At 41.4% G+C, this 13,266-nt stretch overlaps 3 protein-coding genes across 6 annotated transcripts in view; 1 reads left to right on the top strand and 2 right to left on the bottom strand.

Annotated features, from left to right (window-relative positions):
- The window catches only part of Spri (sprint), a 29,440-nt gene extending 26,055 nt beyond the window's left edge, over positions 1–3,385 (bottom strand). For 2 of the 4 annotated variants that reach the window (XM_064121875.1, XM_064121877.1), the window contains exon 1: positions 2,913–3,385. The gene's annotated coding sequence lies outside the window, so the exon portion shown is untranslated. The remainder of the gene's footprint in view (positions 1–2,912) is intronic. The other 2 variants (XM_064121880.1, XM_064121876.1) reach the window with 1 other exon arrangement.
- Positions 3,386–4,281: 896 nt separating this feature from the next.
- Tgs1 (Trimethylguanosine synthase 1) lies at positions 4,282–9,531 on the top strand. Its single transcript, XM_064121882.1, has 6 exons — positions 4,282–4,543; positions 5,600–5,738; positions 5,802–8,181; positions 8,252–8,383; positions 8,457–8,755; positions 8,901–9,531. Exons 1-6 carry the CDS (start codon positions 4,434–4,436, stop codon positions 9,009–9,011), a joined length of 3,171 nt encoding a protein of 1,056 aa, XP_063977952.1. The 5' UTR covers positions 4,282–4,433; the 3' UTR covers positions 9,012–9,531.
- Positions 9,446–13,190, bottom strand: LOC135162922 (zinc finger protein 836-like). Its single transcript, XM_064121884.1, has 3 exons — positions 13,047–13,190; positions 10,659–12,430; positions 9,446–10,574 (listed from the first exon to the last, which is right to left on the bottom strand). The coding sequence occupies exons 2-3, from the start codon at positions 12,382–12,384 to the stop codon at positions 10,207–10,209; spliced, it is 2,094 nt and encodes a 697-aa protein (XP_063977954.1). The 5' UTR covers positions 12,385–12,430; positions 13,047–13,190; the 3' UTR covers positions 9,446–10,206.
- Between the last annotated feature and the right edge of the window lie 76 nt (positions 13,191–13,266).

The following is a 13,266-nucleotide window of genomic DNA, read 5'->3' as shown; positions in this document are numbered from 1 at the left end:
CTATAAAAAGTTCCATAGCCGTTTGATAGCTCAATCCAAAATGTCTCAACATACAAAGCGATTTCAGGGGCATAAAAATCGGATGAAAATTGGGACAATAAAAGCTTTTATGAAGGTGAGGCAGCAGTGAGGGTGAAGGTCCACGTCAATTTCCCAGGATTTAAAGGGAAAATCTAAATTTCTCCCCGCTCCCATTTTTTTCCATCGAAAAATGTTCCTCAGACTGAAAAAAATATCTATTCGATCGAAGGAAAAGGAATTGATGACGCAAAAATTTCCAAAAGCTAAATAGTTCTGCTCGCGTTGGTACAATGAGAAGATTCAATTTCGAGCGATGAGAAATCGTCCATTCGGCATTGAAAAAGACCACAGCACTTGGATACCCTCAATTTCAAGGCGATTCAATTCATTGGAGGGACCGGAATAATCTCCCTTCATAAACCCCCACAGTAGTACAAGTACGAGAAAATCAGCAAGTCATACCCAAACAATCTCGCGTTCCCCCAGCTGAGCACACACGCCTCACTGATACGAGCCTGTCCTCGTCCACAGGATCGGATCGATTCTACCCCATAAAGGTCGTCAATGTCCCACCATTGGACGAGCGGTTTAGCAGAAGAGACGAAAAAATTTCTTGGAAGTGAAAAATGTTGAACAGGGAGTAGCCACGGCCAATCGCTGTTACAATCCAAATATGTAAGTGGCGTGGGCATTTTGACATTTTTTTTTATTCAGACCTTTTCTTTTTTTCCATCTACCATTTCTGCAATGCTGCACCCACACACGAGACAACTGTGAAAACGGGTTCTCTGGGCTTTAAAGTGGTGGTTGTAGCCGTGCCCACTTGACGATTCGAATGAAATCGGGACCAAATGGAAATACTCTACATGTGTGTACACACAAAACTGTTCACTTTCATTAAATTGACATCCTACAATCGCATGATTTAATTGCCCGGTATGCCAAGGACTCGAGAGGGCCAACGTCATCTTTATATATGTCTCAGCTCTCCTCGATTTTAGTTGGGCTACAGGGGAGACCGGCTTCACTGACTTTTATTTGATTTTTATTTGAGACAGACATAACAGCACACGGCCAATTACACCATCAAAAGCAATAAAGTTTAGTTATGAATTTAATCAAATGGGCCGTTCAATGTTGCAATATTCACGGCCTCTAATGATAAACATTCTCTAATTTTTTTAACATTTATATTTTCGTATCACTCACTTTTTCAAACCGCTTCAAAGCAAAAGCTACTGTAATGACCCTACTATTATTATTATTCATTCAGTCGCTTGTCACATTATTTCTTATAATTTTACCGATACGACTTGTTTACTTGATTACATCAAAATTGTCGGGAATCCCAGTGAATAATTCGAGAATACTCAATCATGTGAAGATTGAGAAGGTGTCTGTCGTATTGAATGGAGTCATTTATTTTTTCGATTTGAATAGCTATTTTGTGGCGGTTAGGTGATAAATTCATTTGACGGATTGGGCATGGTGACCTTCATCGGAGTGATCGAAAAACGGAGAAATCTGTCGATGGATGGTATATCAGATTGCCGTTGAAGTTGAATAGAACAAAAGCGTTCACCTGCGAGAAATTCGTGACTTGTTGAATGGGATGAACTCAAAGGCTGTGACATTTTCCAAAATTTTTAACGGCCGAGGGGTGAAACCTTTCCCGATATTTCCGACTCTACTGTATCATAGAATATTCGCATGAAAAATCCTCTCTCTGCGATTATCTGTCTGGCAGGTATTTGTGCCAGAAGAGCACTACAAAATATATTCCTAACGATTGCTGGCGTTCAATTAATACGAATTGACGATGTTCAGGAAAATTGATCCGATGTCAACTGAATCAAACTGACTGACCTTAATTTCCTCGATTCTTTAGAACATCCATGAAATAGTTGAACTGAAATTCCCTCGGCCATTAAAAACAGTTCAAGTCAATTATAACTACTGTCCGGTTTTTATCAAATATCTAGAAACGTAAAAGAGATATCAAATTATTTGTCAAAACCTTCTTTGTAGCTCTCAAAAAAACTCTAGGCCAAGATTTCGCTATCCCTCTTAGAGTCGGAGATTGTTAACTACTGGAGTGCCATGAGGGAACCGTTCTACCCCGTCTCGACTCCCTCAGAAGTCTTTCCAATAAAAAACAATTACTCAAGCCTGAGCTCCAATTCCCTCCTCCCATGAAAATACTTAAAACTCCTCAACTACTTTATAAACTCCGCAACCATTGACTCCAATCATCACCCGCATTCATCTCAAAATTCATAAACGCCAGTCCTCCATTCCCCGACCAAGAAGTATTCCCTCAATTTTTTATTCTCGCACGTTATTTACAACAATTACTGTTCAATGATTCTTATCACCTGTGCACACACGTTCTCGTTCACCATGTGTATCCCCCGCATTGATGCATTCTACCGAGAGCGAATACGTGTTTGCATGGAGGATTGAAACATGGCGGGCTGAGGCTGTTGGGAATACACAAAAGTGTGCAATTATGGCGTTGGCTACATTTATAAATATTCCAAAGGGACATGGGGGGAAAGGAAAAATCGTCAGGGTTCTCTCCTCCGTCAGTTTATTCTGGGATTAAAACTGCACATGGATTTTTCACCGCCTGTTCAATTGAGAGATGAAATCTTTGTGGAGTAACTACTGTTTATGAGGGCCAATGAAACCATGATTTACATCGTTTATTGCCCGACTGCCATGTGTCACGGGGTTCAAATAAACTTTGCTATTTGTTTTTTTTATGGTCATCCCACTTGTACTTTCACTCGGCACTACTGAGTGATTTGTCGAATGGACCAAACCCCACGTATTTTCAATTATTCATTATTACATTCTAGTTATTTTGTGAGTTTGCAAAAATGATTTACCTTCGAAAAAATAAACTTGGTGTTGCTCAGGATTATTTGGAGATGACGATCCTCACAAATGCTGTATTCCTTGTGGTAATCAGTGTCACTGTAACTATCACTTCAGTTCAATTAATTAAACTCTAACCAGTGCTGGGGAAGAATGAGATGGTCACGGTTTATTTGTCTTCCCTTTGTCACTGAACTCGCGGCTCCGGGCTAACTGGAGATGACGAATTTCCAGTGAAAGAGAAAAGGTATGAAAGGGGCGGGATTAAATAGTCACAGGGGGAATATACTTCACATATCGTCGGGAACACTTGGCTTTGTCTGGGTTATTTTGTTTATTTCATCGCGGCTTGGATTGAATTGAGATGTATTCACGGATATACGACACGGCGCATCACCTGTTGCGCGGGTGCGCGCCGACGTATGACAAATACACGTTAGTAATCGCTAACGGGGAATGAGAGTCTCGAGGGGCTCAGGGGTTCGACGGGAGGAGTCAATGTGAAGTTATCGAAATGGAAATGTATCCATGGGCGACCGCCACTGGGGGGCGCTGTCGGCGCTGCGGCGGGAGAATTCGAATGAGAAGTGGCGGCAAGGGCAGCGTCAATTGGGTTTTTGATACTGATAAACTATTAATTTTTTTTGTGAGAGTTATGAACAATTTAAAAGTGGCTTTACGTTTTGTGGAAGTCCAAAAACTTGTTAAAATTTTATAGAATAATCTAGAAACTTCGAGGATTTCTCAACATTTTATTGATTCGCATAATTTTAAGTGATTTTTTTCTCTGTACCATATCTTTTAATTCGATTTTCTTTATTGCTCTTCATGCAGCTCCAATCTCCAGTGGAATCCAAGTTTCGGAAATATCCTTGAGATTTCTCCGTTTGGTATAGTAATTATTGATGCGGCGGGCCCTCTGTTCCGTTTCTTCAACAATTGTTAACCTTGTCCCTCTAAAAAATTGATGCCAACGCTTCTCTCTCCGCCCATTTGCTACCCGAATTCTTTTCGCCAGACTAATCAATTTTCTACATCTCTGGGGCTAGAGAATTGCTATTGAAAATTGCATGTCTAATATACTACAAAATAACTTTTCCTCAAAAAATTTCTCAAAGTGGAATAATGAACTGAAGAATGAAATTTTCCTAATTATTTTCTCCCAGAATTAATTACGGAAAAAGAAATTCCCAGCAAAGCTCGAGTTATCATAATAGTTTAATTAATATATTTAGTCAGCAACATCTGGTAAATTTCGATCAATATTCAAATAACGTCGATAACTTACCCGCGCACTCGTTCTAGGAATTTTCTCTCCGTCAATTTGCAATCTAGGGGGTTCTGAGACGATACCGGGGTTATTCAACCTCAGCAAATTTCAGATCGGTGCTCCCCCAGTCAGGACAAATGGCGGTCCTCTGTTTTTACTCCTAGAAATAATCAACCATGATAATTTGACACGCGCGTGTGTAAAACCTGTTCAATTGTTCATCAATTAGAACAAGTTGTTGTTGCCGAACGCATCAATCATCATGTGTGATCACTTTTGGGAGCCCATGGCGGAGGTTTACATCGCCAACAGGAATGATTATCCAGATCCCGATAGTCACATTTACTGTCTCTGCAGCAGAGTGTTCATTCGGTGAATATATTGAATAATTTTTCAACTGAAAAATAAAAAAAGGATAATTGACAGAGTTGATTAAGGAGCTTTTTCCAATGATCAATCGCTCCCTGGACATTGGAACAACTCAGCCCTTCATTGCAATAGTTGACTAGATAATTATTTCATCGAAGTCAATTATTATTTGACAGTCATTTTGTTGTTTATCGAGGGTTGGAGAATTTTTGTACATTGGAAAAATCTCCTTTGACCCAGTTCGCCATGAGTTAGTGCAAAATATCAGGGAGAATCGCTCATTCGATCAATTACTGGTAGTTACATATTGATCAACGGCGTGACACCTGACCTAACCCTGACTATAGGCTTCCTGCAAAAATTCACTCGTGCAGTTTATCCTGCAAATTAAAATGTCAAAGTTCATGGAATATATGAGCTCAAGTATTAAGTCGATGTAATGAGCAACCCATTCATTTTATGAAAGAAAATAATTATCCACACAAACATCAATTCGAATACTCAATCTGAATTTCTATTCAATTCAAGTTATCCAGTATCCACACACCTCCAGCATAAATATATTCTGGAGAAGCGTAAAAAATTTGTTCTTTAATAAGTTAGATGAAAGGTCATCCCCATCTCCCTCTCCTTGAGCTGCTGATTATCAAACTTTTTTATCACAATAATTAAAAGTTGTAGTTCTACCACTTCTTTTACGACGTTTCCCATTATAGCAACACTTTGTTTTATGACATTCGTATCTAGTGAAATCAGAGTGCAATTCCAAACTTTCAAAGTGAAATGGCTGGCTGCGGAGGGGTGGAATGATCTCGTGGGGCCAATACATTTTCACCCTAATTGAATTTTCTACTTCATTTAATTTATTTTCATGAGAATGGTAAATCAAAAATTGCGAAGAAAGCTCCACCATAAAAAAATCGTATTTAATACTTTAATGTCATATCTACTTACCCTCATCCAAATCATTGTAAACTCAACCCCTGACTATCACAAGGCTTCCATTCAGAAGCGAAAAAATTGAAGGCAAATTGGAAGAACTATTTCTACCATTCTCAGCAACCCAGAGATCTACACAGTCCTGACTCAAGAAGATGCCAGTGAGCCGGAAAACGGAGAAACGGACTATCTCGGTGAGATGTTGGATGACCTGAAGCAGATACCCCTGGAGCCCCCTCAATACACGGAGAAACACGACGTAAGTACCTTCCAATCTGCTGCCTCCTGAAAACTCCCATTCATCCATGGACATACCCCCCAGGAAGAACCTGTTAGCTGCTACTGCAGTGCCTCCCACACCGACAACAACTACTCAACCGATGAGCATGACTCGGTTCGCGACTCAGTCCAAAGATCGACCACTTATGCTCTGGGTCAGAAACTGAGCCTCCACCAGTCCGACTCCGGGGCGGATCTTTCCGAATATCACGAGCACGACGCCAAGCCCCCGACCAACTCCCTCCTCCTGTCCGACCATCTCCTGAAGACCCCAGAGGTGAAGCTGAAAAACTCCAGAAGCTTCACGACACTCGACAGCTTCAACAAATACCGCGAGAACCCCTCGGAGTCAGACAACTCCAACTTTCAAGAAGAAGCTAAACGAAAAGATGAAGTTCTGAATTTCTCAGATACCCCAGAGCACGCCTCCTTCACTCTCGGCACACACGAGCAGTCCGAATCCCCAACAGAGGCCGAAGACTTCGCAATAATTGAAATGTACGACTCTTACTTGAATGTCCACGTGGTCTACGGAAGTGACAAGAAAAGCATGATCGACATAGCATGGGAGAAATTCTGGGCGGATCACGGTGAGCGCCTGATCTGGAGCTCCTGGATAACGAAATACGCGGACTACATAAACCCCAGTTACATACCGCCTGAGGAAACCGTAGAAATCGAAAAACCAACGAAGATTCGAGTTGTTGAGAAATTTCCCGAGCAGAACACCTGTTTTCCAACGTGTGCCCACAAGAATTGTGACATTGGCCGATCGAATTTCGAAGGATTATTCAGCAGGTCGGACAAGCCCAAAGACCAGTTGAACTTTACGTTCGATGACAGCACGAAACAGGTAAATGAAAGAGACGCTGAGGACAATCGAAAGAAAATGGGAAACTTTGAGCTTTCTCCTGAGATCGATGGGTGGAACCCCCTGAGTCCCTTCAGCGCCGAAGAAAGCTACAATCAGCACTCTCATGAGGACGAAAGACTGATAACCATATCAAGGTGTGACTCCATAACTGGATCACTTGCCAAGACTAACGCAACATCCGATTCAATGACGAATGTCACTAAGTTGACTCTCACGAACTCAAGCTTTGACTCTAGTTCGCAGCAGTCATTGAGTCTCTTCAGTTCTGTTACGAGTTCAATCGAGAGTAATGTGACAAGCAGCAGCTCTGACCAGGACAATGACATGACATCTGACAATGACAGGTACTGGCAGCTGCTGTGGAAAGAGAACTTTCAAATTCAGTACCAGTATCATTATAGTTGCTTTGTCAACCGATACATGATGGTACAGACTGAAAGCTCGACCTCAAATTCCTCGAGGATACCCTTCGCCAACGAATCCTTCGAGGAAGCGCCAACCGAGTCCGTGCTTGACGGCAAGAACGGGACAAAGAAGTCGGCATCCAAGAGACGATTGAATTCCAAGCGTAAGGTGGTGGACTCTGTGGGCTATCTCATGCAGAATCTAACGATGAAGTCAGAGGACAATGAACCAGAGCATAAAGACACATCACAACGAGAGGGAGGATCTCAAGGAAATGCTGGTCAGGTTCACCACTCGACGACACCATCGGCTAATCACAATTCTTCTTTTAACTGTAAGAGGTCTAGCAATGGGGCGTCCAGTGATGGCGAGAAGCCTCACGAGGACAAACCAGTTACGTTGAAACGCAGTCACGAAGCTGATTTTGATGAGGCTCAAGAAGGTATGGAGACTGTTAAGAAAGCTTTTTCTCTGATGGGATACACCTTCAGGGAGAATCAGAAGGAGGTGAAGCTGCAGGGCGAGGTGGTTTACAGGAAGCGGCATATTAGGCTGCCCAATCGGCAACTCAAGATGAAGCTCAATCGTAATAAAACAAATAAGCATATTTACTTCGATGAGAATGGAGTTGAGATTACCAGTACCATCGACAAGGTCAAGCAGTATCTCTCGGACTGTCCCATCAAGCTTTCGAATGAGGCGGAGTTACAGGCTAACGACAAGGGGAGCTATACTAAGGCCCACTTCACTTCCAGCTCTGATGAAGAGTGCGATGAACCTGTCAGCACAAAACTTCATGCTAAGAGACTAGTTTTTAGCAAACCTAGCACAAGCTCGCTGGAGACACCTCCTGATTTCAATGCCTCGTATAGGACGTGTGATGATGACGTCTTCGAGGATGACAATAAGCTGGAAATTGGGGCGCAGATGGAGATGGATCATCATGATATGGGGGATGTCATCACCATCAAGGTCTCAGATGAGGATGGTGGCAAGAAGGCCATTAAAAAGAGAAGGAGGAAGCAAAACAAGAGGAATGTCAGTCTTCCTGTTGAGGTGGATAATGACCGGACGTTGATGAAGTATTGGGTGAAACGATATCGGTTGTTCAGTAAGTTTGATCAGGGCGTCAAGTTGGATCGAGGTGAGTAATTGGTTGGTACTGAGAATCATTCAGACAGATCTACGGATTCAATGAGGATTTTGTATTTTAGAGAGCTGGTTCTCGGTGACACCGGAAAAAATTGCGGCACATATTGCGGATAGGTGCCAGTGTGATACAATTGTTGATGCTTTCTGTGGGGCTGGAGGAAATACCATACAATTTGCATTCAAGTGTGAAAGAGGTTTGTTTGACTAATTACCCAGTTCTTGCTGTTGGAATGATTATTTGTAGGCTGATGGTTGTTTTGTTTCTAGTCATTGCGATTGACATTGATCCAAACAAAATTGAGCTCGCGAGAAATAACGCGAGGGTCTATGGGGTAGAGGATAGGATAGACTTCATCGTTGGTGACTTCTTCCAAATCGCTGATAAGCTTATTGCCGACGTTGTGTTCTTGAGCCCACCCTGGGGTGGTCCAGATTACTTGCACGATGAAACTTACGATCTCAATAGTATTCTTAAACCCCTGGGAGGAATGACTCTGTTTAATACTGCAAGGATGATTTCCGAGCACGTTGCGTATTTTTTGCCGAGGAATATAGATACTATTCAGGTAATTACTTCGGGAAATTTTGTTGAATGAAGAAATTAAAGCGTCAAATATTCCAGAATTTGACGCATTAATTTTCAATAAAGAATCCATGGAGTTTGATTTTATTCTATCTAATAGAAATATTTTTCGATCATGAACTGTCTAGCTTGCCATGTTAGCCGGGCCTGGACAGGGCGTTGAAATTGAACAGAACTTCCTCGATCGAAAGCTAGTAGCTCTCACAGCATACTACGGTGAGCTTCCCAAGGACTGTTAATACCAGGAAACGTCAGTCGAATGTCTAGTATCGATGTATAATTAGTTGTACATAACGAAGGAAAACCCGTATCAGTTTGCTCCAGTATTTGAAATGATTCCCAGTCGAAGACAGTAATCTTTTATGATAAACACCTGTCACCTGATTTTTATGATAAAATCCAGCATTCCCCTAATTTTATATACTGTATTTTCTAATTAGTTAATTTGTCACGAGTACAAAACGTTGTTTAGCTTCCTAATTTCCGATTTTTATTACGTGACTTGGCGAATCGATACGGATGGATATGTGTGTTAAATTGCAATGTGGGCTCTTCCAATGTCTCAACGAAAGAATTAATACGTGTTTTTTTTTATTGTAGAATTAAAGGTTTATTGAATTTTGAGCTCTTGTAAAAAATTATTTTAAAAACCTTATGTTTCCAGTCATTCAAATGATATTGCAACTGAATTTTTAAGTTTTTATTGTAAAACGCGTGTCGTTTTATTATACAATTATAAATAAATGTAACCAGGAAAAATGTTTGCACTCAATTATTTCAAGCATTTAGTACCCATCTCTGAACACAAACAATGACCCAGGACTATTTTGTGTGTTGAAGAATATAAATCATTGTCGAAAAATTAAATGCGTTGTAAAAAAATTAGGGATAGAATAATAATGAAGAACGAAAAGGGAACGAAGTACTTGTGAAAATGGAACTATTGCTAATTATGCAGCACATGGACAGATAAATTACATAAACAGCTACGGGGTATTTTATTCTAGAACAATTAGGTATCGAGGTAATTCCATGATTATAAATATGCACCGAATTCATTAATTATGCTTCGCCATTAAAAATCCTGCATATCTATTTGTCCATTTGGATGAATTATTGCTAATCATGCAATTTAGTCATCACTTCTGTCTAAAGATCTTGTGGAACTAATTTCTATTTCGAAAATTACGTTTCACAGCTTCATTATTGAATTACCGAATTTTTTATATTTTTCGTTACTCTATCGATAAAATTATAGGAAGCTCAGTGGAAAAATCAAAAACTGTACACTACAAGGGACTTCTGATCTCTGAAAATCTCTCTTTGTTTTTTTTTCTTTTTTTCCTTTTTCGATAACAACGGTAAAAAATAGTGACTAGTAAATAGTGGGCGACTTTAGAAAAAAAAATGTTCACCTATATTCATGTGTCCTAATTAAGACTCAACGTTCAAAATCTGCGGATCACCGTCATCGAGTTCAGCTGGAATGGTGATACCCCCAGTGTCAATATTCTCCTCCTCCTCGTGGGGAATTTTGAGGAAGCAGTGCATGGTCTCGTCATCTTCCTGCTCGATCACCGTCGATGAATTCTTGATGGAATTATCTGACATTGGTAGAGAACCCTCAAGGTGTTTCGAGGGTATCTGAATGGTGATGGTCTGGGACGTCCCGTCAGCTGATGTTGAGGAAGACATTAAACTCGCTTCGATAGTATTTCCAACCTTTGAGAATGCTCCTAGGCAACTGTAGATCAGCTGAGCTGCTGCGATGTTACCAGGAAATACTTCAACGTTGTTGGAATCTGATGTGCGAATATAAAATTCTTATTTTCAATTTACCTAATTTGCCTACCTACTTTTTAACAACAAAAAAAATTCTAAATTACCTTGCTCCTTGTCTCCCTTCCTCACAGTGCTTTTGATGAGTCCCTTCTCATGTCCCCCGACATGTTCCAGATAGCTCTCCTTCTTAACCGTCCTGAATGAGCACAATTCACAAGTGAAGATCCCCGAAGACTGCGGATGCTTCGCTTTGAGATGATTCTTATAACTATTACTCTGTATAGCAGAGTAGGAGCAGTGAGGGCACTTGTAGGGCCTCACCCCAGTGTGCCTCATGATGTGTCTCCTCAGCGAGTTGTGATCCCCAGTCTTAAATTCACAGAGATCACAATTAAAGGGTTTGTCCCCCGTGTGCTGCCTGAGATGCATCTGCAACATGGCCTTTCTGGAGCTCGAGTGGCCACAGATATTACAGACGTAGGGCCTGAGCTTGGAATGCACCGCCTGCATGTGATTCTTCAGACATTTGGCATCGGCGTACGTTTTCCCACACATCTCGCAGGTCTTGGACGTGTACCACCTAGGAATTTCCCCTGATTTTCTGTCCAAATGGAGCACTCGATGATTCCTCAGTTGACTGGACTGCTTGAACCTCTTGCCACAGTGGGGGCACTCAAAGTCTCTATCGTCACTGTGCACCCTCATGTGAGACGACAGCTTCATCATCGTGGCAGTCTTGTAGTCCTTGCAGATGGGACAGGAAAGAAGATCGATATCCACTTGATGTTTCTTCCAGAGGTGAATGAGGCAGCCCCTCCACTTGACGAACTTCACGTCTTGGCAGATACTGCATTTGTACGAGTTCACTGTTCCCGAGTCCATGTGGCAGTTGGCGTGCTCCTGCATGAGCTCCTTGGAGCTGAATTTGTGGACACAGCCCCGATACTTGCATCGAACGTTTTTCTCTCTGACCTCCATCAGCTTTGAGCCCTTGATTTTGGCGTTTTGTTTCACTTCAGGTTCTTCCTCTTTTGGACTCAGGGGCTTGAGGGTTGGGGACTCTGAAGGGTTGTCTGTTAGCTGGTGGTCCTTGATCATGTGCTCTCGACATGTCTCCATCGAGGGGAAGCAATTGGAGCACTCACCACACATGTACATAAGCTTCACATCGTCGATTTTCAGAGAATCCAGCGAACTCACTGAAGGGTTCGTGTGGGTCTTCTTGAAGTGTTTGAGAAGCTCGGAACGATCCTGAGTCGTGTATGGACAGATCTTGCATTTGAAGGCCGTCACTACTTCAATGAAGTCGTTAGCGTTGAGCTCCTTCTCCTGGAAGTCCTGGTTGTCTCCCTCGGATTCTTCCAGCACCAGTTCTTCATGGAATTCCTCTTCATGATTTTGTTTCGGATTTCGCGCTTCTTGGGAGGAATCAGATGAGACTGGTAGCTTTAGGGGCTTTTCAAGTATTTTTTTTCTGGATGAAATGAGTCGTGGAGAGAGTTTCTCAGGGCTTTGAGAGGTTTCGACGTACAACGCTCCTGATTGCAGAGGGGTAATACTGAGCTCTTGAAGTTGGCCGTCCTTCACTGCGTAGATCTGGCCTCCGAGGCACACCAGGGGAAGCGCCTCCTCTTCGTTGTCGTTCGTTTGATCTGATTCCACTTCTCGTTCAGCGTCCAAGGCCGGAGCGAATGTTGTTGAGTCTTCGTCCAGGTTTTCGATATTTATGAAAGCCTCTGGAGGGCTGGGGGCTGTCTGGAGGATGTACTGGGAACCGTTGATCTCACAAGTGAGGTATGAGTCCTCGGTGGACTGTATGGGCTCGTTCATGGTTCGAGGAGATGTGGAATTTTTTCGAGATGGAAATTCTCACAAGCTGTTAATCGAGAATGCATTACAAATTTTTCGTCTTTGAACAGAAAAATTTATAAATCTATTTGATAATTTAAGAGAGAAAAAAATCTCCCCCCCCCCCTCTGCGAGATAATTTGCTTCCATTAATGGATTATTCTGCAGCGAAAACATTGACTAGAAGATAGGTAATATACACAGAAAATGTTCCATGAAAATCAAATCCTACTAATTTTTCAATTTATTTTTTTATTCGATAAGGACAATTGAATAAAACAATTTGTTTGTCTCTCATTTTTCCATTGTTACACTCGAAATTAACCTTCATTATTTAGGTTATTCACACTATAGCAAAGAGGTTATCTTATAAGTAACGAATGTCAATAACAATGAGTAAATTGTTTTATTGAAGAATATTTGTCCTGTATTGATTCGAACATTAATGGAATTAAGTTGGAATAAAATGTATTTACGACGAACTTGTAGTATTCAAATTTGAAATACGGTTTTAGCATCCGCCGCAAGTGCAGGCGTCTGCTTCGAGGTTACTTGGATATAAAAATCCATGTTTTCGAATAATGTACAATGAAAAATGGAGAGCCAGTGACTAGGATATATTATAGAGATTATTAAGAATTTACCTGAATTGGTGAATGCATCAGAAGTCTCGGGAGAAACGAAGAATTTAATTGTTTAACTGTCAAGCGAATCCCTTCAATACAATACAGTGGCCATTTTGAATTTTTCATCACGTGTTCGTCAATAGTGCGAAAATGCGAATACAAAAGCACGACCAGCAATCATTGGAATTCATGAATACATTCCTTCAATATAGAATGTAAAAAAACCTTTCATATTCAA

Source organism: Diachasmimorpha longicaudata, chromosome 5 (genome assembly GCF_034640455.1).
Source record: "Diachasmimorpha longicaudata isolate KC_UGA_2023 chromosome 5, iyDiaLong2, whole genome shotgun sequence".
In the NCBI taxonomy this organism is placed as follows: Eukaryota; Metazoa; Arthropoda; class Insecta; order Hymenoptera; family Braconidae; genus Diachasmimorpha; species Diachasmimorpha longicaudata.
This window is presented reverse-complemented; position numbering and strand designations above follow the sequence as displayed.

Bases quoted from the DNA above. Each gene is read 5' to 3' on its own strand.
- Tgs1 (XM_064121882.1), top strand. From the start codon at position 4,434: ATGTGTGATCACTTTTGGGAGCCCATGGCGGAGGTTTACATCGCCAAC. The intron at 4,544-5,599 runs GTGAATATATTG...TACCATTCTCAG, and splicing joins TGCAGCAGAGTGTTCATTCG to CAACCCAGAGATCTACACAG. The intron at 8,182-8,251 runs GTGAGTAATTGG...TTTGTATTTTAG, and splicing joins GGGCGTCAAGTTGGATCGAG to AGAGCTGGTTCTCGGTGACA.
- LOC135162922 (XM_064121884.1), bottom strand. From the start codon at position 12,384: ATGAACGAGCCCATACAGTCCACCGAGGACTCATACCTCACTTGTGAG. The intron at 10,575-10,658 runs GTAATTTAGAAT...TTCGCACATCAG, and splicing joins GAAGGGAGACAAGGAGCAAG to ATTCCAACAACGTTGAAGTA.